This window comes from Trichosurus vulpecula, chromosome 2, assembly GCF_011100635.1.
Source record: "Trichosurus vulpecula isolate mTriVul1 chromosome 2, mTriVul1.pri, whole genome shotgun sequence".
Lineage (NCBI taxonomy): Eukaryota > Metazoa > Chordata > Mammalia > Diprotodontia > Phalangeridae > Trichosurus > Trichosurus vulpecula.
In genome coordinates, this window is record NC_050574.1 from 384,526,748 (window position 1) to 384,554,429 (window position 27,682).

Consider the following 27,682-nt stretch of genomic DNA (forward strand, 5'->3'; position numbering starts at 1 on the left):
AGTGATAATCTCTATAACAACCTGAGCAAATGATACATACAGAAAATGTAGACAAGAATGACATCCTGAAAAACCAGTGGATCAACTGAAAAAACTGTAGAAACTACAACTGTGAAGGAGAATGATGATTATGAGGTTACATACAAAAATATCTAGGATGTATCTAAAGCAGTTTTCAAAGGAAGGATTCCATATCTGAAAACATTAACAAAATAGAGAAAGAATTATTTAATTGAATCTGAAATTTAATCCTGCCCAGAATCACATAACTAGTAAGTAACTGAGGCCAGATTTGAACACAAAACTTCCTGAATTCAAGTCTGGTCCTTGAGCCACTGTGGAGAAGTGGATCAATGAAACTGATCTGTGAAATCCACTGTGCACAAATGGGTCAATTAAAAAATACCCATAGAAACTAAAATTATGAAGGAGAATGATAACTATGAGATTACATACAAAAATATCTAAGATGTATCTAAAGCAGTTTTCAGAGAAAAGATTCTATATCTGAAAACATTAACAAGATAAAGAATTATTTAATTGAATCTGAAATTAAAAAACCTAGATAAACAGCAAACCAATAAACCTGAAATATACTTAAAAATTGCAATCTTGAAAGTAAGGGAAGAAATAAATAAGATCAGGAAAAGATTAGAGAAATGGTAGGAAAAACCCCAAACTGGTATTAAAAAAACTAACAATGTTGATAAACCTTCAAATAACCTGATTTTTTAAAAAGACAAAAAAATAAAAGTCAATATAGTACTAACATATAAAATAATAATTGTAATAATATAGTTAATATAGTATAGGTTTGCAAAAGTGCTTACAAATATTATCTCGTTGGATCTTCATAACCCTGGGAGGTTGGTGGTATAATTATCTCTGTTTTACAAATGAAAAACTTGAAAGTAAGTAACTTGCCCAGGATTACATAAATAGTAAGTATCTGAGGCTAGATTTGAATACAACCCTTCCTGAATTCAAGCCTGGTCCTTGATCCACTGTGCCACCTAGCAGCTTATTCAAATTACCTTAGAAAATAAAATTACATAAGCTACTATTAAGTTTAAAACAAACAAACAAACAAAAAACAATCTGGTTCCAATAGTATTAAATGTAAATTTCATGCAAATCAAAACAACTGAAGTTTCACATTGCATCCAGCATGTGGACAAATATGATAAAACAAGGGCATAGTCAGTGCTGCAGGGATTATAGAAAGACAGGAACACTAATCTAGAATTAGTAGCATATGAATTGGTCCAACAATTCTGAAAAGCAATTTGGAATCATTCTGCATGTGACAAATAATCACAAATGATGACAAGAGATCCCACTGCACATATACACCTCCAGGAGGTCAGGGATAGAAAAAAAAATCCCACTTGATTATAAATATCCAAATTAACTATAAAGGACGTATGAAGAAAGATGGTATCTGTATCCAGAGAAAGAACTGATTAATAGAAGGAATAAATTTACATATCTACCTATTTGTGTCTAATGGCAGCTATCTTTAGGGTGGAGGAGGGAAAAGGGAAGAAAAAAGGGGGAAAAGAAATTTACATGATAATGATTACATATTTAAAAAGAATAGCAAGTTGTGCACAATAGATTTGCAGTTTCATATATAATCATCTTTTTAAATTCTACTATGTTACGGAAAATAAAAAAAAGAAAAGAAAAATAACACCACATATGCCTATATATATATATATATATATATATATATATATATATATATATATATACACATATATGTGTGTGTGTGTGTGTGTGTGTGTGTGTGTGTGTATAGTTTATGTAGGCATACTTTTTATAGGAGAAAAGAGTTGGAAAAAAGTAAATGTCCATTGACTGGGAAATGACCAAACAAATTGGTTTGCTTGAATGTAATGGATTTTACTTCACTGTAAAAAAAATGTATGAAGAAGTTAACCAACTGGAAAAAGAGGTACAAAATCTTAAAGAAGAAAATAATCCCTTCAAAACTAAAATTGGGCAAGAGGAATCCAATGACATTACAAAACACCAAGAAATAATGAAACTAGAAAAAATAGGAGATAATCTAAAATATTTCATTAGAATATGTTCTAGAGAACAGATTGAGGAGAGACAATACAAGAATTGCCAAACTATCTGAAAGTTATGATCAAAAAAAAGAACCTGGATAAAATATTACAAGAAATTATTAAGGAAAATTGTTCTGACATTCTAAAACACAAGGATAAAGTAGAAATAGAAAAAAAATCTACCATTCACCACCTGGAAGAGATCCCAGGAGGAAAGCTTACAGGAATGTCATAGCCAAGTTTCAAAACTTCCCAGTTAAGGAGAAAATATTGCAAGCAACAAGAAAAAAACAATTTAAGTACTGTGGAAATACAGTTGGGATTTCACAAGACCCAGCAGCTTCTACTCTAAAAGACCATAGGTCTTAGAATACTATATTTCGAAGAGTAAAAGAGCTTGGTTACATCCAAGAATAACTTACCCAGAAATGAAAAAAAAATGGATATTTGATGAGCTGAAAGACTTTAAGGTGTCTGTAGCAAAAGACCAGAATTTATTGGAAAAATTGATATAAAAGATCCAGAAGAAATAAAAGGAAAACATTAAAGACTAATTTTAAGGTACTCATTAAGGTGATTCTAAAAAAACAAAATTGGATAGGAAAAGGTGAAAGGGAGCAAAGATATTATAAAAATGGGGCATGAAAGGAAGAACTAATACAGACGAAGTAGTTTGGGAGAAGGGGTGGTAATGTTGGAAATTTACATCTGGGTTGAAGAGGAGACGTACATCTGGAAGGGTGTAGAAGTCTTATGAATTTGTGGAGATGAGAAAACTGGGGGACGAGGGAGGGGAGGGACTTTTAGAGGGGTGAGTGGATTGGGATTTGGGAGATGCAGGGAGGGGATGGGGGGACTCTTGGAGGGGTGAGTGAAGTGAGAGATGGGAAGATGGAGGGAGAAGATAAATTAACAAGGATAGGCTAAAAAGAGAGGCTGAGAAAGGAAACAGAGTAAAGACAAGATGGAGCAAAAGTTCACAAATAGTAATTATAACTTTGAATGTGGATGGGATGTTTATAAGCAGCTCTCTTTGTGGTGGCAAGGAACTGGAAATTGCTGGGATTCCCATCAGTTGGAGAATGGCTGAACAAGTTGTGGTTTATGGTTGTGATGGAATATTACTGTGCTATAAGAAATGATGAGCTCAGCGATCTTAGAAAGGCATGAAAAGACTTGCATGAAATGATGAAGAGCAAAGTGAACAGAACCAAGAGTCTAATGTATACAGTAATAGCAATATTGTTTTAAGAATAGCAATAATTGTCTTAAGTCACTTTGAGTGACTAAGTCATTTTGACTATTATAAATACACAAATTGGGAGCAGCTAGGTGGCGCAGTGAGTACAGCACTGACCCTGAAGTCAGGAAGACCTGAGCTCAAATCCATCCTCAGACGCTTGACACACTTACTAGCTGTGTGACCTTGGGCAAGTCACTTAACCCAATTGCCCTGCCTTCCCCCCTCCAAAAAAAAAATAAATACACAAATTAAAAATAAAGGACATATGACAAAAGATGCTACCCGCATCCAATGAAAGAACTGATAAATAGAAGTATGTAAGGAATAATTTTACATATTTTCGCATATACATATAAACACAAACATATATATGTTTATACACACACACACATGCACACACACCTATTTTTGTCTAATGGTAGTCATCTCTAGGGCAGGGTCAGGAAGAAAAATATAGTAAAATAAGAAATTTACATTATCTTGTTTTTACTGCATTTTGGAGGGAATAGCATATCGTGCATGGTAGATGTGCAGTTCCATGTGTGATCATCTTTTTCTTATTGTACTGTGTTATGGAAATGTTTGTTTTGTTCCCTGAATTGAAAATAAAATAAATTTTTAAAAACAAGTTAAAATTATTTTAATTTACTTTTTATTCTGAACTTATCAACAAATGCAAAGATTGAAGATATTTTAAAAAGGGACAAGGATTATACAAGAAATTGTGAACTTCTGTTTTACACAGTTTTTAAAAGACATGTAAATATTAAATTTAGCAAACTAAATTCAAAATTGCTCTTGAAAAAGAAACAATGTCTTTGAGGAACATAGAGAAGCATGGAATGACTTTCATGAATTGATGCCAAAAAGACAACATACAAAATTTAGAAGGAAATAATAACAACCTCAAAATGAAACTGAAAGATGTACAATTAAAAAGAACTGAGAAAACTTATTTTCCCCTTCTTTCATTGGAGAGTTGGGAGCTCTAATGGGCTGTAATTGTCATATGGGTTTGCTGAATTATTTTTTTGTCCTTCCTTCTTATTTTTTATGGGTTATGACTCTGGGTAGTGGAATAGGAATAGATATATTCAGAAATGAAAGTGATAAAAAAGTTAAAATATAATTTTTTTAAAGTTCTTAAAAGAAAACAAAAATTAAAAATAGATTCCCAATGAAGCAGATTAACCAGATAAGGTAATATGATCATAGATTTAGAGCTAAGCATGTCCTTAGGGGTCTTCTAGCTGAAGTCCCTCCTCTCCTTTTTTTTCTGTTTACAGATTGAGGGAGTGAGTTCTAGAGAGATTGTATCCCCAAAGTCACAGAGATACTTAGTGAAAGAGCCAGGATTTGAACTCAGGTTCCCTGGGAGAGAGGGATAGCAGTCATAGCCTGATCTGGTATTGGCACCCACATATTTTCAAAAGATCTAGAGGAAGTTCCCAGCATGGTGGATGGAACCCTAAAGGAAGACTTATGGGATGACATGGACAAGATATAGATAGATAGATGATAGATAGATAGATAGATAGATAGATAGATAGATAGATAGATAGATATAGATATAGATATAGATACAGATATAGATATAGATATAAAGAAACCACGGATGGGTTGCAATAGATACCTTTGAAGGAACTCTTCACATCAATGAGAACACCACTGAAATATAATCTAATTCACAGGGCTGTTTGAGAAGAAAGTCCTTTGAAACCATAACATGCTAGAGAAACATTAGTTACTATAATTTTTAAAAGAGGATATAATTTAATATATGTGTATATGTGTGTGTATTTCAGTTCCATCATAAGCATGTCTATCTATATAACTTGCCCATCAATATCAGATTGAGGCAGTTTGGACTAAGACGTAATCTCAACTTTGATTTAAAATCAAAGTGTCTATATATTTTTAGTACATTCGAACTTTGTATGAGAGAGGGGAAAAAGGGCTTTTACTGCTCCTTGGGAAGTGTCTGTTATGCCAAAATGAATAATGGTAATAATTTTAAAAAATAAAATCAATCAACCAATATTTATTAATTTGCCAGGCACTGTGTTTAATACTAGGGATACTAAGACAGAAGTCAGACAATCCCAGATCTCACTGCCCATACACATATATCAATATATAGAATAAGTACAAAAAGAATGCAATGAAAATTGAGGAGAGAGGTCATTAGCATATGGGGAGGATCAGGAAAGGTTGGTAACCAAATCATAGATTAATAGCTAAAAGGGTCTAGAGAGGTCTTCTACTTGTTAAGGTTTGGGAGTTTTTTCTTGTTTGTTTGTTTTTGAAGAAACCATGATTTCAAGGGGTGAAGGTGAGGAGGAAAATTTTCCATGAATAGGGGACAGACAACCCGTGCAAAGTGACAGAAATGGGAGATGGAGTGTCATGGCAAGTAGGCCACTCACCTGCAGAGCATGTAGAGGCAAGTAATACATAAAAATTCTGGAAAGGTAGGAAGACGCCACATTGTGAAGAGCTTTAAAAACCAGACAGAGGAGTTTATAATTCACCCTAGAGCAGACCTGCACAACTTGTAAATGGGCTTCAGGTCGCAGATATGTTAGACTTGAGACAGACTGATGATGGTTGTTTGCTGCAGGTCATGTGACAGATTACACTAGAGACAGGCTGACTATGGTTGGTTGCCACAAGTCACATGACAGGTTCGACTTGAGGCAGACTGACTATGGTTGGTTGCTGCAGGTCATCTGACAGCCCCCTGAAATCCTTCGGCCAGTCATATATTATGCAAGCTTGCCCTAGAGTTAATCTTCTTGATCATTGAGGAAGTGGAAAATGAAGGGAGAAGTGCACAACATAGTCATATTTGACCTTTAGGGAAATTACTCTTGTAGCTGGTGGAGCATGATTTGAGTGGGTAGAGCCTTGAGGATATTGCAGTGGTCTAGGGTTGGGGAACCTATGGCCTCAAAGCCTCATGTGGCCCTCTAGGTCCTCAAGTGTGGCCCTTTGAATCCAGACTTCACAGAACAAATCCCCCTAATAAAAGGATTTCTTCTATAAAACTTGGACTCAGCCAAAAGGCTGAACCCAAGGACCTAGAAGGCCACATGTGGCCTTCAGGCCGCAGGTTCCCCAACCCAGAAGGTCTGAAATAGGATGGTTGCTGTGCCAGTAGCTAAATGTAAGAGATACTGTGGAGACTGAAATTCCTTCACACATGTAAGTACCAGGGACATAAACATCACATATAATGAACTATAGCTCCACAACATATTTAGATAGGTAGTAAGGATTAAGGTAGAGAGAAAGTAAGGAATTGGGCCTTGTATGAAAAACTTCATCAAAGAGAAGAATTTCAAACCACATTTTGAAAGGGAATAGCATTAGGAAAGGAATAAATAGAGGACACATTCCTACTAGTGTGTTAAAATTTCTTATTTATCTCTGGTGTTGATTTTGTTGTGGTGGTGGTTATAAACCCTAAGAAACATAGATTTGGATGACCCCTTATTTAAGATTGTCAATATGTACATGTATAGATGTGTACGTATAGATGTGTGTGTGTATTTCTACCTCTATCCAAGAGCCAACATTATTTGCAGTGGAAAAACACTAGAATTTTAAAAGAATGATCTCAAACCTTTTGCCTCTTCCCTCTGTAACATCACCAATTGTGGCACACAAAATATTTTTGGGGATCTTGAAGAGATCTTAGAAAACATCTAGTCTAAATGTTATAGGAAACTGAGGCTCTGAGAGGTATATTGACTTGTCCAAGACTACATAGCTACCTAATTAACAGGACTAGAACTTCAACTCAGGACTCCTCTCTCCAATCCAGTAATTTTTTGCGTTTTTTTAACCACTACATCAGAATTTTCTATTTCCATATTATATAGACTTCTATTAATAACCTCTATTTGTAAATCATTTTTAAAATTGGCTTTACATTTACCACATTGTTTTAACCTCATAACAATATTCTAAAGTAAACAGTTCAAATATAAAGACCAAGGTCCAAAGGTGTAGTGCTTTGCCTAAAATAAGAATTAGGAACAGAATATTTTAGCCCTGTTTTATTTTATTTTTTTTCTAGACCATCATCTCAGGTAGGAAATCTGTTAATTTATGTGCCATTATAAACGACAGTAATTAAAGCAATTTAAGACTTGGCCTGGCAGTCATAACAGACACCTGTTGTCCGCATTTCTGAGTGCAGTTCTAGCCTTGCTTATGACTTGGAATAACCAGACATAGTTAGACACAGTTTAACACAGGGCTAGAAGAAACTAGAGAGAAGTCTGCCCCTTCCTTTAACAGACAGTACTAGAATAGCGAAGTGACTCATTTAAAGTCACAAAATTAGTAAGGAACAGAGCTAGAATTTTAACCTAGATCTTCTGGCTCCATAAATCCCTGTGATCTGTCCACTTCAACATTATATTATACAATTTATCTGGATTTCACTGCTGCAATACGAAAATCAATTTCCATGCAAAGTCTTGGGTTTATTTCTCCCTGTGAAATGAATCACTCCTGTAATTTAAAAGGTTTGTGCTATTAAAGAGTTTCAGGGATCCCTCTGTGCCTCTCCTTTCTCCTTTCTCCCATTTTAGACTGATGCCCCTTTTCCCCTTGCCTATGTTACAGGTTTTGTCAGTCAGTTTACCAAGCAGGAAAGATCGACGCCGACTGCCTTAAAGAGATTCGTCTCTCTCACCCCTTTGCTCAACACCAAATGCATCAGCTGCGATCCCTCACATCCCAGACGATTCTCTGGGCTGACTACGGGGGACAGGCTGGAACATGTGACCTTGGTTCTTAAACCGGGAGTGGAAGGAGGCAGAAAGAAGAACATCTTTTCACAACTAAAACACCCCATTTATCACCATAACTGGGACTGAGTGAGGAAAAAAGAACAGTGCTCTAAGGGTCTAAAAGTCACAGCTAGCCTTGGATGGACTTTTATCCCACCCTTTCCCCTTGGGGACCAATCGGCTTTACCTTCTGCCTGACGTCCCCGGGGACAGGCTCGTAGGAGCCCTTTCTGTTCCAGTTCCATAGCCAGGAAAACATGATTCGTGTGTATGTGTGTTATTCTAAGAGGCAAGCCGGTGTCCCTGGAAGACCACCAAGGTCTCAATAGGTAGAAGAGCTGAAGGCATACACGAGCAGTCCTGTCTGTTCCCCTGTCTTCCTGTCTGCCTCCTCACCCTGCCCGTTTGCTGAAAGTCACTCCCAGAAATTACTTTAGCTGGCAGTTCTGGGGACTGGAGGCGGAGCTGACCTTGTTCTAAGGGATACATATGCTGGCAAGTCCCAGCCTGTTGTAAAGGAACCACATTCACTGATCTGTGTCTCATGCAATGAAGCCTTCTGCTTTTAGGTACTTTAGAGGAATGGAAAACGGTAATGTTGGAAGTAACGATGGGAACAAAATGAGTAAAAAGCATAGAGGGAAAAGGGACACAAGAGGGTCCTTTGGTGTTGAGGTGCAAGACCAATAAAGGACATATGAAGAAAGATGCTATCTGCATCCAAAGAAAGAACTGACAAATAGAAGTATGTATAGAATAATTTTACATATATGTGTTTATACACACACACACACACCTATTTGTGTCTAATGGTAGCCATTTGGGGGTGAGTAGAGGGGAAAAATAAGAATTTTACATGATAAACTTGTTGTCTGTATAAAAGGAATAGCAAGTTGTGTACTGTAGATTCACAGTTTCATGTACAATCTTTTTTTTAATTCTACTATATTATGGAAATGTTTGTTTTATTCCATAAATTACAAATAAAATAAACAATTTTTAATAATCTGCAAGAAAAAAAAAACATTTAACCACACAATCAGTCCTCAGACTCATTGGATTCTTATCATGGTTGAATTGGAAAAACAAAAACAAAAAACCTCCAACTTCTTTCCCAAGGAAAAGAAAGTCTTAAAGCATTGGATAAAAACACACAGCGACACATAAATGAGTGGAACAGACTTCATGGCATTTTATACCAACCACTTCAGACTTGAGCCCTCTCTCCCTAGTAGAAAGTGCTCCTTTGTTCTGCTCTTTGTTTGGGGGATGTTTTTTATACCTCTGCCCTTGCCATGCCTTCACGGAAAATAGCTCTTTGTAAGAGTTAATTGATAGATAGCAACTGGTTGGTTGATATTAGAGAAATGCTAACTAATTAATCAATATTGGAAGGGACCACATTGGTTCGGAGCTTCCAAGTATTAGAAATCCCAGTCCCCCCAGGCTTACCCCAAAACTGAGGGAAAAGTAGTTAGCTTTCTTCTAGAGACCCAAGCTGTGAGTGTGAATCAGAGTTGAGAGAACTCCAGAAGGGGGATGCTACATTTTGGGGCTTCATTTGTGACAGTTATTGGACACTTCATATTTGCAGGAAACCATTGAAGAAATACTCCATTTGGGACTCTATTTTCTCACTAGTCTAGTTTTCAGTATCTATTAAGTTTTTTTTCTCCTTTTAAAGAATGTATTGTATAGTTTTCTGGTATGTTTCCTTACAATGATGTTTTGTTACAGAATTCTTGTGATTGCTTTTATTTATTTGAAAACTTATTTTTATCTGTTTTATGTCTGTACCCATTATGAGTATCTCAGCTAATATGAAAATCATGGATTTTGCTTCTCCGATATACTGGTGCTGGGTTTGTGAATGTTCATTTGTTTTTTCTTTTTGCCTTTAAACTGGCCTAGACTGCTTGCCTTACTGTGAGGTCCTTATGGCCCTATGAACCCTAATAAGAACCCTAATAAAGATATATCATTCCAGGAAGTTTAAAAAAATGAAAGATGATGCCATGAAATCTGCTCCACTCATTTCTGTGTTTTTGGGTGCTTTTATCCAATGTCTTTAAGACTTTCTTTTCTTGGGAAAAGAAGTATTTAATTTGCAATTCAACCACAAGAATCCAATGAGTCAGAGAACTGATTGTAGATGAATAGAATAAGGTTTGCCTGTTGGCATAGAAACCTGAGTAATCCACCCTATGTGTTTAATTCAATTTGAGAGTTGCATACATGTTTGGAAATTGCCTGTTCCTGGGTTGGGTGGCTTGGGATTTCCCCCACCACCACCACCACTCCGCCTTTTCCTTCTCAAACTGAGTCCGATTGTCCTATGGTTGGAATTCTGTTAGTTTGAACCTTGAAGGCAAGGATTCATTAGGGAAATTTCTGATGACCTTTGTATATGGATCCAGAGGAAATTTGCCTGTATTACCTATAGCATAATAACCGTTGGAGAACTTTTGGTGTGCCCTATATAGAATATGACATATAGAGATTTTGACCAAACTCCAGTTGGATGGCCTACATAGTAAGAGAATCATTCAAAATTTTCACCCAGGGCAGTTTGGCTTCTATTCTCAGGGTAAGGGAGTGACTTCCAGTGAATTCCAAGTCCCATATTCTTACAGGAAGATTTACCGTGTGTTGGAAAGTCTATAGAGACCATGTTCCCTTCTGAGATAAGAAGTTTGTTTTTCTCTACATTTCTCTTTCCCTTTGGACTGGGGGAAGTCACTTTGAGTACCAAGATAGGCCCTTGTTAAGTACTAAGGAAGCAGTAATATTATAATAATGCTCTATGTTGAACCTGTGCGATTCTGTTTTTGTTACTCAGTCATTTTCAGTCTAACTCTTCCCAACTCCATTTGCGGTTTTCTTGGCAAATGTCCTGGGAGTGGTTTGCCGTTTCCTTCTCCAGATCATTTTATAGATGAAGAACTGAGGCAACCAGGATTAAGTGAGTTGCACAGGGTCATGTAGCTAGTAAGAAATTGAGTCTAGATTTTTACTCATGAAGAGGAGTCTTCCTGATTCAACACTCAGTGCTCTATCCACTGTACCACCAAGCTCCCTGAATAATTCTTTACTTGGGGGAGATTGTGATTTTTACCAATACGTGTAGGATTGCATCAGATCTGTACTAAGTTGATTATTTTCAGATTGTTTGTATATGGCCCTAGGAAAGAAACTGAAAGAACAATGCGTAAGTCTTCCTAGTATTCCCAGAGAACTATCTTGATTGAGAATATGGACATGGAGTTCAAAAAATGCCCACAGTTTGCTAAGGATGGCATCATTTTTACAGGTGAAAAGTGAAACATAGGAGTGTGACTAATGTTGTCCCAGTCCTCACAGCATGAATTTTCTCTTCCTGGTAGGTTATATAGGGCATATACAATATGTCCTGCTTGGTTTTAATTTAACAGAAACAGCACTTCCTGGCCCACTGGGTCCTTTTCTCCATTCCTAAAGTCTCTGCCAAGTTCCCTCATGGGCATGGCACAATGAACAGATGAGTCACTCCTTTGTTCAGTTTTCTGAGCTGCCTGGTCACTTCCTTGCTGGTTTGGGTCAATCATGTCTCTCCTCAGGGTTAGCTAGTTCCTCACCAGATTTAGTTACTACCACTACTGGTTCTAGAGGTTCACTGCTGCTGACTCCAATTGCTCCAGTCTCTCTTCCAACCTTTTAAAAATCAAAACCTTGTAGCCTGGTCCATTCTATCTCTGAATACCAATTCACCTAAGATCAGGAGAGAATAAACAAAAGGTGACAAACAGAACCGAAATAACAGAGGCCCATTGTCCTTCCCTGTCCCAGAGGCCCAGTGAGGGCATCTTCAAAGGTGACTTTTAATTTCTCTTCCAGTCTTTTGAAGAACAAAGCATTGTAGCCAGATCCATTCCATCTCTGAATGCCTATTCACCCAGGAAAGAATAAACAAGAAGTGGCAAACAAAACTGAAATAACAGAGGCACATTGACCTTCCCTGACCCAGAGGCCCAGTGAGGGCATCATCAATGAGGAGAGCATCTGCTTGAACCTTTCCTATTCATACCCCATTCTAGCTCAACCTCTACTGAGCACCTTTGACAGACAGCCTGAGGACTTTTCATCATCACAGTCATTCATGACTAGAAGCTGCTTCCCCAAAATTCCATATATTGAACTGAAACCATCTAGGAGATAAATGATATGTTCTGTATAACTTTCAGGAAGAGCAAATCCACACATGCCTTAAGAACTGTGTCCTTGTTGACTGGTCTCTCATCATATTTCTTTCTATATTATTGCATTAGCAATTTCATCCCAGACTGGAAAATTCATACTTTCTTAGCATAAGGTGATAATATTGTTTTACGTTTTCTTCCTAATCTTTGTAATCATAAATGCTACTTTAATTTTTCTCCTAATGTAATGTCATTTCTAAATGTAGGGCATAATATTTTATGCAAAATCTATAAATCTAGTGGCCTATTATAAGTAAAAGAAAAAGAAAACACTAAGACAAATTTGAAAGGACATGGAATGTGAATACCTTTGTTGCTTCATCCCTTCTACATTAAGAGATAATTTGTTAGTTATTTTCTACAGATACTTATGATCTAACATGCATCCTATCAGGGATGGTGCCTTATACATTGTGGATGCTAATTTTTAAAAAATTAATCAAATTGACCTATTGAGGACAGACTTATGATGTTATTGATACCTTTAGCAATTGGTTATATTGGAACATGGGTGAGGAAGGCTAAGAAGTGGAAATGAATACGGGCTAAAATCAGATGGATACGCATAAATTGTAAATTTCAAAACATTAAAGGAACATAAATGATCTCTTCCTGGAATATCTTAGTAGTAAGACTAATAGTCTTAGTAGTGACACTCAGACTAATAATGATTGTTTTTTAGCAAGTAAAACCCATGACCCTTTTTCCAACTAGAGGACTCAAATTGTATGCATTGTATTATCGCAAGTGAGAAAACCCATATCCCTAAAAATAAAGCTCCATTTACTTTGAATTTGTTTTTTAGATTGTATTTCCTTTATTTTTTTTAATTTAAATTTATTTATTTAACATATTTGGTTTTCAGCATTGATTTTCACAACAGTTTGAATTACAAATTTTCTCCCCATTTCTACCCTCCCCCCCACTCCAAGATGGCTTATATTCTGGTTGCCCTGTTCCCCAGTCAGCCCTCCCCACTATCACCCCCTCCCCTCTCATCCCCTTTTCCCTTCCTTTCTTGTAGGGCAAGATAAATTTCTACGCCCCATTGCCTGTGTATCTTATTTTTTAGTTGCATACAAAAACTTTTTTTGTTTTTGAACATCTGAATTTAAAACTTTGAGTTCCAAATTCTCTCCCCTCTTCCCTTCCCATCCACCCTCCCTAAGAAGTCGAGCAATTCAACCTAGGCCACACATGTATCATTATGTATAACCCTTCCACAATACTCATGTTGTGAAAGGCTAACTACATTTTGCTCCTTCCCAACCCATCCCGCTTTATTGAATTTTCTCCCTTGACCCTGTCCCCTTTCCAAAGTGTTTGTTTTGATTACCTCCACCCCCATCTGCCCTCCCCTCCATCATCCCCACCCCGCCTTTTATTTTTTTTTTATCTTCCTCCCTCTTCTTTCCTGTGGGGTAAGATACCCAACTGAGTATGTATGGTATTCCCCCTCAGGCCAAATCTGATGAGAGCAAGGTTCACTCATTCTCCCCTCACCTGCCCTCTCCCCTCCTCCCACAGAACTGCTTCCTCTTGCCACCTTTATGCGAGATAATCCACCCCATTCTATCTCTCCCTATCTCCCTCTCTCAGCATGTTGCTCTCTCATCCCTTAATTTCATTTTATTTCTTTTAGATATCTTCCCTTCATCTTCAACTAACCCTGTGTCTGCTCTCTCTCTTTTACATACATACATATATATATATATACGTATATATATATATATATACATACGTAAAAACAGACATATATATATATATATATACACACATACATACATATACACATAGGTATATACATACATACACATTCACTTATATATATATATATATATAAACATATACATATATATGCATATTCCCTTCAACTACCCTAATACTGAGGTCTCATGAATCATACACATCATCTTTCCATGTAGGAATGTAAACAAAACAGTTCAACTTTAGTAAGTCCCTTGCAATTTCTGTTTCTTGATTACCTTTTCATGCTTCTCTTGATTCTTGTGTTTGAAAGTCAAATTTTCTATTCAGTTCTGCTCTTTTCACTGAGAAAGCTTGAAAGTCCTCTATTTTATTGAAAATCCATATTTTGCCTTGGAACATGATACTCAGTTTTGCTGGGTAGGTGATTCTAGGTTTTAATCCTAGCTCCATTGACCTCCGGAATATCGCATTCCAAGCCCTTCGATCTCTTAATGTAGAAGCTGCCAGATCTTGGATTATTCTGATTGGGTTTCCACAATACTCAAATTGTTTCTTTCTGGCTGCTTGCAGTATTTTCTCCTTGATCTGGGAGGTCTGGAATTTGGCGACAATATTCCTAGGAGATTTCTTTTTGGGATCTATTTGAGGAGGCAATCGATGGATTCTTTCTCAATTTCTATTTTACCCTCTGGCTCTAGAATATCAGGGCAGTTCTCCTTGATAATTTCTTGAAAGATGATATCTAGGCTCTTTTTCTGATCATGGCTTTCAGGTAGTCCAATAATTTTTAAATTATCTCTCCTGGATCTATTTTCCAGGTCAGTGGTTTTTCCAAGGAGATATTTCACATTGTCTTCCATTTTTTCATTCCTTTGGTTCTGTTTTATAATATCCTGATTTCTCATAAAGTCACTAGCTTCTACTTGCTCCAATCTAATTTTTAAAGTAGTATTTTCTTCAGTGGTCTTTTGGACCTCCTTTTGTGTTTGGCTAATTCTGCCTTTCAAGGCATTCTTCTCCTCATTGGCTTTTTGGAGCTCTTTTGCCATTTGAGTTAGTCTGTTTTTTAAGGTGTTGTTTTCTTCAGTGTATTTTTCAATATTTTTTGGGTCTCCTTTAGCAAGTCATTGACTTGTTTTTCATAGTTTTCTCGCATCCTTCTCATTTCTCTTCCCAATTTTTCCTCTACTTCTCTAACTTGCTTTTCCAAATCCTTTTTGAGTTCTTCTATGGCCTGGGGCCAGTTCATGTTTTTCTTGGAGGCTTTTGTTGTAGGCTCTATGACTTTGTTGTCTTCTTCAGGCTGTATGTTTTGGTCTTCTTTGTCACCAAAGAAAGATTCCAAAGTCTGAGACTGAATCTGGGTGCGTTTTCGCTGCCTGGCCATATTCCCAACCAACTAACTTGACCCTTGAGTTTTTCAGTGGGGTATGACTGCTTGTAGACTAACGAGTTCTATGTTCTGCATTTGGGGGGGAGGTGCCAGCTCTGTCAGACCCGCACTACTCCTTCCCCAAGAACCCCCAGTCCAGACTGGGCTTAGATCTTCAGCAGGCTGTTGCACTCGTGCTCTGATCTGCCACTTAATTCCTCCCACCAGGAGGGCCTGGAGCCGGAAGTAACAACAGCTGTAGCTGCCCCACCTCCGCTGCCCCCAGGGCTGGAAGCCGAACCGCGAACTCCTTCCATTCCCGCAGCTTTTCCCACTAACCTTCTCCGCAGTCTTTGGTGTTTGTGGGTCGAGGGGTCTGGTAACTTCCGCAGCTCACATATTCAGGATGCTAGGGCCCCCTCCGCCCGGCTTCTGGTCCGGATGGTCCACGCAGCTCAGGCTGGGCTCTGCTCCACTCCGTTCCCAGCTCCCAGCTTCCAGCTCCCAGCTCCGTGTGGAATAGACCTCACCCAGAGACCATCCAGGATGTCCTGGGCTGGAGCCCTGCTTCCCTCTGCTGTTCTGTGTGTTCTGCCATTCTAGAATTGGTTCAGAGCCATTTTTATAGGTTTTTGGAGGGACTCAGGTACAGAGCTCACTCTAGTCCCTGCTTATCAGCCGTCATCTTGCCATTTACTTTGAATTTTAAGGTTTACAAGACACTTTCTTCATAACCACGTAAACAGGTAGTGCAAGTTTTATCATCCTATATATTACAAGTAAGGAAACTTACTTGTAGGCTCAGAGAAATAAAGGGACTTGATCAGGGTATATAGGTAGTAGACATCAAATCTGGAGCTTTTAGACTGTGTATTCATCCATTGTGCCATCCTGACTTTGTAGATGATATAGTTGCGCGCGCGTGCGCACACACACACACACACACACACACACACACACACAGTGTCTTTCTTCAGAATGGCGTGGAGCCTGAGTACTTAAAGGCAATCTTAGCAGGGCATTTAGCTCTGGCAGATTCCAGCAAGCTGGAAAGACTTTGAGTACGGAACTGATGACATACATGAACAGGAATAAGCCTAGTTAAATCTGAATAAACTCCTTGACAGATTGGTTTCAAAGTAATTGATTTCTCAGTCACAGAAACTCTCAAAATATGTTCCACCAAGGTGTGAGAGGGTTACTGTCTATGTGGAAAGTGCCCACATTGACAAAGTCTCTGATTCCATTTGTTTTTCACTGATTTGTTGCTTTTAAGTCATTTTGGTCATGTCTGACTCTTCATGGTCCCATTTGGGTTTTTTTGGCAAAGATATTGGAGTGGATTGCTATTTCCTTCTCCAACTCATTTTACAGATGAGGAAACTGAGGCAAACAGGGTTAAGTGACTTGCCAGGCTCACACAGCTAATAAGTGTCTGAGGCTAGATATAAACTAATGAAGAGTCTTGCTGACTTCAGCCCCACCTAGCTGCCCTCTGGAAATATTAGAATATGTTTATGTGCATATAGGTGCATAAAGACAATGACATATCCACATATACACATGGATACAGACACATATTTCCACATGTATTTATCTGTGTATCTCAAAGTGGGTGTAACAGCAAGGTTGCTCGCAGCTGTTGTGGGGGTGAAAGACCAATAACACCAGCACACAGGAGGGCTGCTAGCACAGGTTCTTTGATCTGCTTTTCTAAAGGAAAGGAACTTTAAAGGGGCCAACAATCTTACTTTAATCAAAACATGTGTGTATGTATAAAATTCACTTAGTTCAGGGGAACAGTCAGCACCCTGAACTTCAGAGCAAAATACAAACAGAAATTACAAGCGGAAATTACATAAACAGAGCAAATAACACAAATCAACAGACAGGACTTCTGTCTGACCAAAAGCAATACATACCTAGTTACCAGAGAGAGAAGCACCAGAATCTGGGTTTTCAAAGCTGTGGGCTTCTTAATGGCTACCCAGAGTCTTGTCCGGCTAAATTACATGAAAACTCTTCCAATGAGTGAGCCCCAAAGCAAAATGCTAACCTCAGAGTATATGTACACACTTCTTCAGGGTCAGAGGGCATCACAACCCTTGTGACCCAGGCTTATGTGAGTTAGCCTTCCATGTGACTTAAGCAGTTCACATGGGCTGATTAATGGATATGAAAGATCTTCCCATTAAGCAAAAATACATTAACAATACAGTGAGTTTCAGGAGTCATAATTTCTTAAACTTTATCTAGGGGCATCATTTATTGACTTAATATTCCAATTTACAACAATGAAATTTCCGGCCTGAGCAAGAAACTACTGTCTTTGTCAAAAAGTTCTCTGCTTAACAAACACAAACTTTATTTAACACAAGGATGAACTTTTGAACAAGTCAAGTACAAGCCAGGCCTGGTGGTACACAACTGTAATCCCCGCTCCTGGGGAAATTTAAGTTGGTAAATTGCTTCAATTCGATGGTTCAAATTAGGGTTAAGGCTAATTCAGTGACCACACAAAATCTGGTACTATTGTGGCTAGACCTGGGAGCTTAGGGCTACCAGGCTGCCTAAGGAGGGGTAAAGTAGCCTAAACTGGAAAAAACAGTGCAGGTTAAATCTTCTATGCCAATCAGCATTGGAATTAGGATTGGGTCTTCCAGCCTGGCAAAAATAGAAAGATATTCTAAATAAATAAATGGATGGATAGATAAATAAATGCTTCTTATTTGAGGCAGTATATTTTGTCTACTATGGACTCTCTATAATAACTATGTGTGCAAAACTAATTTCATCGGTATTTCTAAAGGTAATTATTCTTCTAAATTATTAGAAGGACGTCCTAGCCAATTACAGCATATATGCCTATTTTAGAAACTCATAATGGAAATAAGGATGTACTAATATTAATTGTAAACAGATTCACTTTCTCAGAAAGGGGTTTACTTATTAAGTAATGGTCCATATGATACTATAGGGCAAATTGGTGAAACACACACACACACAAATTGTATAAGTAAAACCTGATGGAGCAAGAGAAGGGGCTTTGGAGGCATGTGATAGAGGACAAAAGAAAATTAGTTGTGAGAAAGAGGCAAGGTACTAAAGGGAAAAAAATGAGTGTAAGAAAGGGCAGAGAGTCCTGTGACTGCACTAGCTTGGCATTAGAAACCAGAAAAATCAAATGAGATATGTATATATACATGTGTGCATATGTGTATATATATATATATACACACATTATATATATATATATATACATGAATGTAAAGCATCTTATAATTTTTAAGTGCTAGATAAATGTCAGCTATAATAATCCATAATATGATATATTATATCAGTGTCCCACTTCTCTATACCTGGAAAAGGAAAAAAAAATTCAAAATAATTATGAGAGAAATCAATCTTAGAGGAGAAATTTAAGATCTAAAAAAATATAATGTTTTAAAAGCATCAGCACCACTACCAAAAGCAAGAGGCATTGTAAGTGGAAGATGCAGGCAATTAGAAGCTACAGGACTATGAGGACTCCCCTAGAATACAAGGTAAGCCAATGGAGATTTGATTGGTTTGGAGGGTTCACCAGAGAACACAGGTAGGTGATGTATTATAAATCTCCTGTTTGTGGAGCTCCCCCTCTGGGCTACTTCCTCAAAAAGGCATTTGTTATTTTCTTGTTCTATGGGTCTAGGCTCCTACTACTATAGTTTATGACCCATCTCTGGTCTGCTAACGGTAGTAATCAGTCACAATTAACTCAAAGCAAAGGCATTTACTAAGAGGGTATAGTTAGAAAAGCAGATGCAAAATACTTCCTTCATAAAGCTGAGGTATGCGTTCAATCTGTGGGAAGTGTGGGTATACATTTAGAGTACAATGGTAGTGAGGCACACATGTTGGGAACACGTGCCCAAGTAACTCACAAATCCAGAACTGGGTGGCCTTGATTTCTTTCTTTATGGAGTAAATAGGAAGTCCCCCTTCGGCTCAGCTGAGCACCCAGGGTTAGTCAGCTCCTCTCTGAAGTTCAACTTTTGAATGCCAGGGCTAGTTCTTTCTTAAGACTAGCTTACTCACTTCTTTGCTGCCAAAGATCATGCTCCTTGAAGCTGCTTCTGGACTCTACTGCATTATATCTGTATTTAGATATGGATTTACAGACAAATCATTGGACTCAGAATATATTGGAGGAGGTCGTCAGACTTGAGGATATTTGGGAAAATGCCTTCTACGATCTCAGGCTGTTCACTGGAACATATACCCGTATTTTTAATATCAGAGTTCTCCCACTGAATCATTCATGCAGAAAATTCATCTGCTAGGAATCATGGAATAAAAAAACCATGTTTCAGATAATCCAAGAATGGTATATGAGTCAGATACACACACACACACACACACACACACACACACACACACACACACAAACACATGCATATCAGATATCATTTTCCACATTATTTTACTCCCTTCAGGCAAATCTTCTACAACCCTACAAATTTTGTTCCTTTTAATGTATTTAATTAATTTAATATTTAATAAAAATTTAACTAATAACTAAGATAACAAAGTCTACTTTGCAGAATTTAATATTTGTTATAGTTAGAGAATGTTTGTAATTTTAAAGAACTCTGAGCCAGTCTTCTACACAAACCCAACATTTTGCATCATACCTCTGTACAAAAGGTACACAACTTAGAAACTAGGGGTCCAAGATTGGATTCAAGTCTTGTTTCTGACACATTTTATAGCTGTGAGTGTGAGCAAAGCATGAAGTTCAGAACAGCTTCCAATCTGCATCAGTGATGAGTATTTCCACAATAGAATCACAAGTTCATATTCTCAAATCACCTCCTCCCCAAATTTCTAAGGGAGAGGGAATTTAAAAAAAAAGAAAAGAAAAAAGAAAAAAAGTCAGTGTTCAGCCAACTTTGTTTTGCAGAGACACCTGCTGGTTACAAAAATATCTGCAGGCTTTTACTTCATTGTTAAAGTCTTTAAATATGCCTTAATATTGTTCTAGATTTTTACCACGTATAACACTGAGATACTGCTTAGTGTATAACCTACTAATAACACTAGCTAGTGTTCAAATAGATTGAAAAGTTAATTTACACCTCTTATCACACATTCTATTATCACGCATAGAAAGGAAAGCAAGGTAAATGCTTGGCTTCCTACTATAGAAGTTTCTTTCAAGAGACATAGTGAAAATAGCCACTGGATCAGCCTTAAAGTAAAAGACTGAGCTTATCTCTCTTTGTCTCTTTGTCTCTGTCTCTGAACATTTAAAGCAAGAAGGAGAAAAATCAATTTGAAAATTTGAATAAAGTTTTGGAGGGGAAACTAGGCAAAAAGTTTTATGTGGGCTACAGAATTTAATCTTGGAATATGAGTTATATTATTTATACAGTAGCAGGGACAATAGGGTTAGTCTTTTTATGAGCTATACAAAAAGGTCATAGCAGTGTCCATGTCTTATTTTTCATACCAATATTTTCAAACTCAGTGCCAAGGTCAGAAGGAGAGTTCAGTTGGGCATGAAAAACTGGCTAATTATAATAGAAACTCAAGTAGATTTGAGAACTAAAGATGAACTATAGAAGATATAGGATTTCCAATTTAACATTTAAAAGTAACAACAACGAACTAGAAGAAGATACATGGGCCTTTGTATTTATTAATAACTTATTAAATAATAGGGGTGGCTGGGTAGTATAGTGGGTAGAATACTGGGCCTAGAGTTAAGAAGACTCATCTTTCTGAGTTCAAATTTGGCTTCAGACACTTACTAGTTCCATGACCTTTGAAAAGTTACTTGAGTCTGTTTAATTCAGTTTCCACATTTGTAAAATGAGCTGAAGAAAGAAATGGCAAACCACTCAATACATTTGCCAAGAAAACCCCAAACATGGTTATAAAGAGTTGGACATGACTTAAATGACTGAACAGCAGCAATAATTAAATAATAATCTAGTTTTTAATTGAAAGAACTTCTGATACTATGGAAACAATATTTTCTTCTTTTGAATTTTAAATTGAAAAATTGAAAAAAAAGGCCAAATTCAACTTTCTTTTCCAACCTGTACAAAACATAAAGAGAAAATTGAAATCTGAGCTGAGAAACCCAGTACCAGTATTTTTTCATATTGAAAGTTCATTTTTTTTTATTTTATTCATTTATTTTGTTTTTAAAATAAAACAAAATGTATACGCCAAGCGCCATCCCCTAATGGAAAAGTGGACTAAAACTGAAAACAAACTGTCACAAAAAGAATTGCAGCCAATAACAACCATATGAAAGATTGCTCCAAATCACTAATAATAAGAGAAATTCTTATTTCATGTTATAACTAGCAAATTGGCAAAAAATAATAAAAATGGGAATAATTGATGTTTTGAGGGGTTCTAGAAAGAGATCTCCGTTAATTCTCTCTCCTGGTTATTCCATTTATCTGATCACTCCTTCTCTGTCTCTTTTCCTAGATCCTCTTCCACATAATTCTCTCTAACCACTAATGTCCCTCAGAGTTCTGTCCTAGACCCTCTTCTCTTTTCTCTATATATTACTTCTTGTGGTTCATTTCACCATCAATTCCCATGGATTTAATCACCATTATTATGCTGATGATTCTGACTTTCGGTTGTCCACTATTCCCGGACAACTCTCCCCTGCTCTGACTACTAACCTCTTCGGCTTCCTTTAAGTCCCAACTAAAATTTCACCATCTACAGAAAAGCTTTCCCAACCCCTCTTAATTCTGGTGCCTTAACTCTGTTAATTATTTCCTATTTATCTTGTATATAGCTTGCTTTGTATAAATTTGCTTACATGTTGCTTTACCCATTAGATTATAAGCTTCCTGAGGGCAGGGATTGTACTTTTTCTCTTTTTGTATCCCCCTAGCCCCCAGCACAGTGCCTGGCACATAGTAGGCCTTTAATAAATTTTTGTTTATTGACTAACACATCATGTATGGAATTGCACATTGATCCGGCAGCTCTGAAAAACAACTTGAATTATGCCAAGAAAGAGCCAGAGAATTCATTTCTAGGATTACATACATCAAGTATATCAAAGTCAGAAAGATACTGCGTACACCAAAATATTCGTTGAAACACTTTTTTAATGTTAGCATAGAACTAGAAAAAAAAGTAGATGCCCACTCATTGGGGAATGGCTAAATAATTTGTATTAAATGAATGTAATGGAATAATACTGCATTTGTAATAAACAATGAATCTGAAGAATTTAGAAAAGAGTAGATATAAAGTGAAGTAAAAAAACCAGGAAAACGATATGCAGCCTAAAGTGCAGGTTCACTTACGTCACATTAATTTTCAATAAACTCCATGGCTCCCTGTCATCTCTAGGATCAAATACAAAAACCTTCTCTTTGGTGTCCTAAGCCCATCATAACCTAACCCTCTCCCTCTATACTTTCCCATTTTTCTTACACCTTCAGCCTCCCTCTCTTTACTGTTCCTCAAACAAGGAACTCCATCTCTTGAGCTCTGGGCATTTTCACTGGCTGACTCCCATGCCTGGAATACTCTCCCTCCTCAACTTTGCCTCCTGGCTTCCTTTAAGTCCTATCTTCTACTGGAAGCCTTTCCTAATCATTCTTAGTTCTAGTACATTCCCTCTACTGATTATTTCCAATTTGTCTTGTAGATAGCTGTTTGAATATAGTTTTTTTTGTATATTGCCTTCCCCACTAATTTTTGAGTTCCTTCCTATTTCTTCTTTTTTGCGGTGGTAGGGGGGGATAATTCATGCAAAATATTACAAATATTACCATTTTCTCTTTTTTATTATTTTTAAAATTTATTTAATATATTTAGTTGTCAGCATTGATTTTCACAAAAGTTTGAATTACAAAATTTTTTCCCCGTTTCTACCCTCCCCCCACTCCAAGATGGCATATATTCTGGTTGCCCTGTTCCCCAGTCAGCCCTCCCATCTGTCACCCCATTCCCCTCCCATCCCCCTTTCCCTTCTTCTCTTGTAGGTCAAGATAAATTTCTACGCCCCATTGCCTGTGTATCTTATTTCCTAGTTGCATGCAAAAACTTTTTTTTTGTTTTTGAGCATCTGTTTTTAAAACTTTGAGTTCCAAATTCTCTCCCCCTTCCCTTCCCCACCCACCCTCCCTAAGAAGGCAAGCAATTCAACATAGGCCACATGTGTATCATTATGTAAAACCCTTCCACAATACTCATGTTGTGAAAGATTAACTATGTTTTGCTCCTTCCTAATGTATCCCCCTTTATTGAATTTTCTCCCTTGACCCTGTCCCTTTTCGAAAATATTTGTTTTTGATTACCTCCTCCCCCCATCTGCCCTCCCTTCTATCATCCCCCCTTTTTTATCTTCTTCCTCCTTCTTTCCTGTGGGGTAAGCTACGCAAGTGAGTGTGTATGGCATTCCCTCCTCAGGTCAAATCCAATGAGAGCAAGATTTACTCATTCCCCCTCACCCGCCCCCTCTTCCCTTCCTATATAACCACTATTTCTTGCCACTTTTATGTGAGATAATTTACCCCATTCTTTCTCTCCCTTTCGCCCTCTCTCAATATATTCCTCTCTTATCCCTTAAATTGATTTTATTTTTTTAGATATCATCCCTTCATATTCAACTCACCCTGTGCCCTTTGTATATATATATATATGTATATATACATAAATACGTATATATACATATATATACCTACATAGACACACACATATGTATATATACGTATACACATACACACACATATACATATATATATATATATGCATATTCCTTTCAGCTACTATGATATTGAGGTCTCATGAATCATACACATCATCTTTCCATGTAGGAATGTAAACAAAACAGCTCAACTTTAGAAAGTCCCTTATGAGTTCTCTTTCTTGTTTACCTTTACATGCTTCTCTTGATTGTCATGTTTGAAAGTCAAATTTTCTATTCACCTCTGGCCTTTTCACTGAGAAAGCTTGAATGTCCTCTATTTTATTGAAAGTCTATATTTTGCCTTGGAGCATGATATGCAGTTTTGCTGGGTAGGTGATTCTTGGTTTTAATCCTAGCTCCATAGAACTCCGGAATATCATATTCCAAGCCCTTTGGTCCCTTAATGTGAAAGCTGCCAGATCCTGTGTTATCCTGATTGTTTTTCCACAATATTCAAATTGTTTCTTTCTGGTTGCTTGCAGTATTTTCTCCTTGACCTGGGAGCTCTGGAATTTGGCAACAATGTTCCTAGGAGTTTTCTTTTTGGGATCTATTTGAGGAGGCAATCTGTGGATTCTTTCAATTTCTATTTTACCCTCTTCTTCTAGAATATCAGGACAATTTTCCTTGATAATTTCTTGAAAGATGATATCTAGGCTCTTTTTTTTGATCATGGCCTTCAGGTAGTCCAATAATTTTTAAATTATCTCTCCTGGATCTATTTTCTAGGTCAGTAGTTTTTCCAATGAGATATTTGACTTTGTCTTCCATTTTTTCATTCCTTTGGTTCTGTTTTATAATATCTTGATTTCTCATAAAGTCACTAGCTTCCACTTATTCCACTCTCATTTTTAAGGTAGTATTTTCTTCAGTGGTCTTTTGGATCTCCTTTTCCATTTGGCTGATTGTGCCTTTCAAGGCATTTTTCTCCTCATTGGCTTTTTGGAGCTCTTTTGCCATTTGAGTTTATTTTTTAAAGTGTTGTTTTCTTCACTATATTTTTCAGTATTTTTTTGGATCTCCTTTAGCAAGTCATTGACTTGTTTTTCATGGTTTTCTTGCATTATTCTCATTTCTCTTCCCAATTTTTCCTCTACTTCTCTAACTTTCTTTTCCCACTCCTTTTTGAGCTCTTCCATGGCCTGAGACCAGCTCATGTTTTTCTTGGAGGTGTTTGGTGTAGGCTCTTGCACTTTGTTGACTTCTTCAGGCCATATGTTTTGGTCTACTTTGTCACCAAAGAAGGATTCCAAAATCTGAGACTGAATCTGGGTGCGTTTTCACTGCCTGGCCATGTTCCCAGCCAACTTCCTTGACCCTTGAGTTTTTTGTCGGGGTATGACTGCTTGTAGAGCAAAGAGTACTTTGTTCCAAGCTTGAGGGGATGCACCGTTGATTTCAGAGCTATTTCTATTCAGCCAGCTCTGCCACACCAGCACTCTTCCTTCCTCAAGAACCACCAACCCGGACTGGACGCAAATCTTCAGCAGGCTCTGCACTCCTGCTCTGATCTGCCACTTAATTCCTCCTACCACCTGGGCCTGGGGTTCTGTAGCTGCACCTCCCCCACTGCCCCTGGGGCAGTGGCCAAACTGAAAACTCTGTCCCCCGCAGCTTTTCCCACCAACCTTCTCTGTTGTCTTTGGTGTTTGTGGGTTGAGAAGTCTGGTAAATGCCACAGCTCACTGATTCAGGGTGCTAGGGCCTGTTCTGCCTGGCTCCTGTTCTGGCTGGTCCTGCTGCCTCCCATGCTGAGCTCTTCTCCCCTCCACTCTGTGCTCAATAGACCTCATCCAGCGACCATCCAGGCTGTCCTGGGCTGGAGCCCTTCTTCCCTCTGGTATTTTTTGGGTTCTGCAGTTGTAGAATTTGTTCAGAGCCATTTTTTATAGGTTTTTGGAGGGATGTGGTGGGGACATCACACAAGTCCCTGCTTTCCAGCCACCATCTTGGCACCACCTGAGCCAAATATTACCATTTTCAATAGATATCTTGGTTAATTTTGCTGACTGTTCTTTTCCCTCTTTCTTTTAAATTATTTGTTATGAGGGCTGGTTATCTGGATAGGGAAGCAGAGAAGGATATCTTTGTAAATGGTAAAATTAAAATTAAAATAAAGAAATTCCATGCATCCTATTAAAACTAAAATAGCTAGTTTTTCTATCATTACACATATACACATATAAGTTTGTTTCAACTAAAAAGTTGATATCTTTCAATGGTTCCTCTAAATGCTCAATGAAAACACTATCTCTAAACATTTACGGTTAACCTGTTAAATGAAGATGGTCACTTGTATGTAAAAAAATGTCAAAAGTGAGCACAAAATAAGAAATCTTAATAATTAGAGAAGAAACTGAAAAACTAGAAACCGAAAGGACTGATAAAGAACTGATAAAGAAAACTAAAAGTTGTTTTTATTTTTTTAAAAGAAAAGCATAAAAAACAATCAAAAGTTTAAAAAATGACCAAGGCAAAAATCACAATAAAACCAGAAAAAGTAAAAACAACGATCAGAACCTACAGTTCAGTTATACATCAACTTTTATACCAAGAGCGAGTGAGACATTCCACAGAGTATAAGTTTTAAATGGAGAATTTATTAGCCGGTGTCCATTCGGGGATCAACCCAAATCAAAATGGCCATGAATTAGGGTGAAGAAGTAGTTTATATAGAAAATACAGGGTGCAGTGGTTAATTATCTCTTGAAATTTACAAGCCAGGTCACAGGGTGGTCTGGGGGTACAGGAACAAAGGTCCTGACAGATCACAGATTCTGACTGGTTATCCTTAAGTGGGATAATCTTATCTATTGATATTCCTTGGAGGAGTCAGGGAGCCCCAGGGACATTTGCTAAACTGAAAAAGGTCTGAGTCCATTCTTTATTATGCAAACTGGGGTTTTAGTTAGGGGCTGGGGGCAAAGTTCTCTTTAGCAATAACTGATTTTTCCAGTACCACACAACAACATTTAGAAAACAAAAAGATTACCTTTAAAAATATAAAATACCAAAACCAAAAGAATACCATATGGAGATCTTAAATAATCAAATCTCAGAAAAGGAAATAGGACTAGCAGTAATGTGAGTATTGGGGTGGGGGTGGGTGGTGGGTGGAGGGTGGGTGGGGAGAAATTGATGGCTCTGGTAGACATACTGGAGAATTCTGCCAAATTTCGAAAGAACAAGTAAAGCAAAGACTACAAAAATTATTTTTAAAAACTGAGGAAGAATTTTACCAAACGCTTTTCATGAGATAACTATTGCCCTAATACCTAAGAAGTACCTAGGCCAATATATTACCAAATACTGATTCAAAAATTTTAAATAAGATTCTGTCCAACATATTCATACAAGAAATCATTCACTATAATCAAGTTGGATTTATAAATACCAGGAATGTAATGATAGTTTAACATTAGGAAAATAATAATTATAATTAACAATAATTATAATAACATAATTAATCATATTAAAAGCCAAAACATCTAACAACATGATTATCTCAAAAGAGGTAGAAAAGAAC

General features: G+C 37.3%; 1 protein-coding gene across 1 annotated transcript in view; it reads right to left on the minus strand.

Moving 5' to 3' along the window:
- Positions 1-8,477, minus strand: part of LOC118838340 (multidrug resistance-associated protein 1-like) — a 106,202-nt gene extending 97,725 nt beyond the window's left edge. Inside the window, exon 1 of the mRNA XM_036745602.1 lies at positions 8,308-8,477. Within this exon, the coding sequence (XP_036601497.1) occupies positions 8,308-8,379 (72 nt within the window). The 5' untranslated portion in view covers positions 8,380-8,477. The remainder of the gene's footprint in view (positions 1-8,307) is intronic.
- Between the last annotated feature and the right edge of the window lie 19,205 nt (positions 8,478-27,682).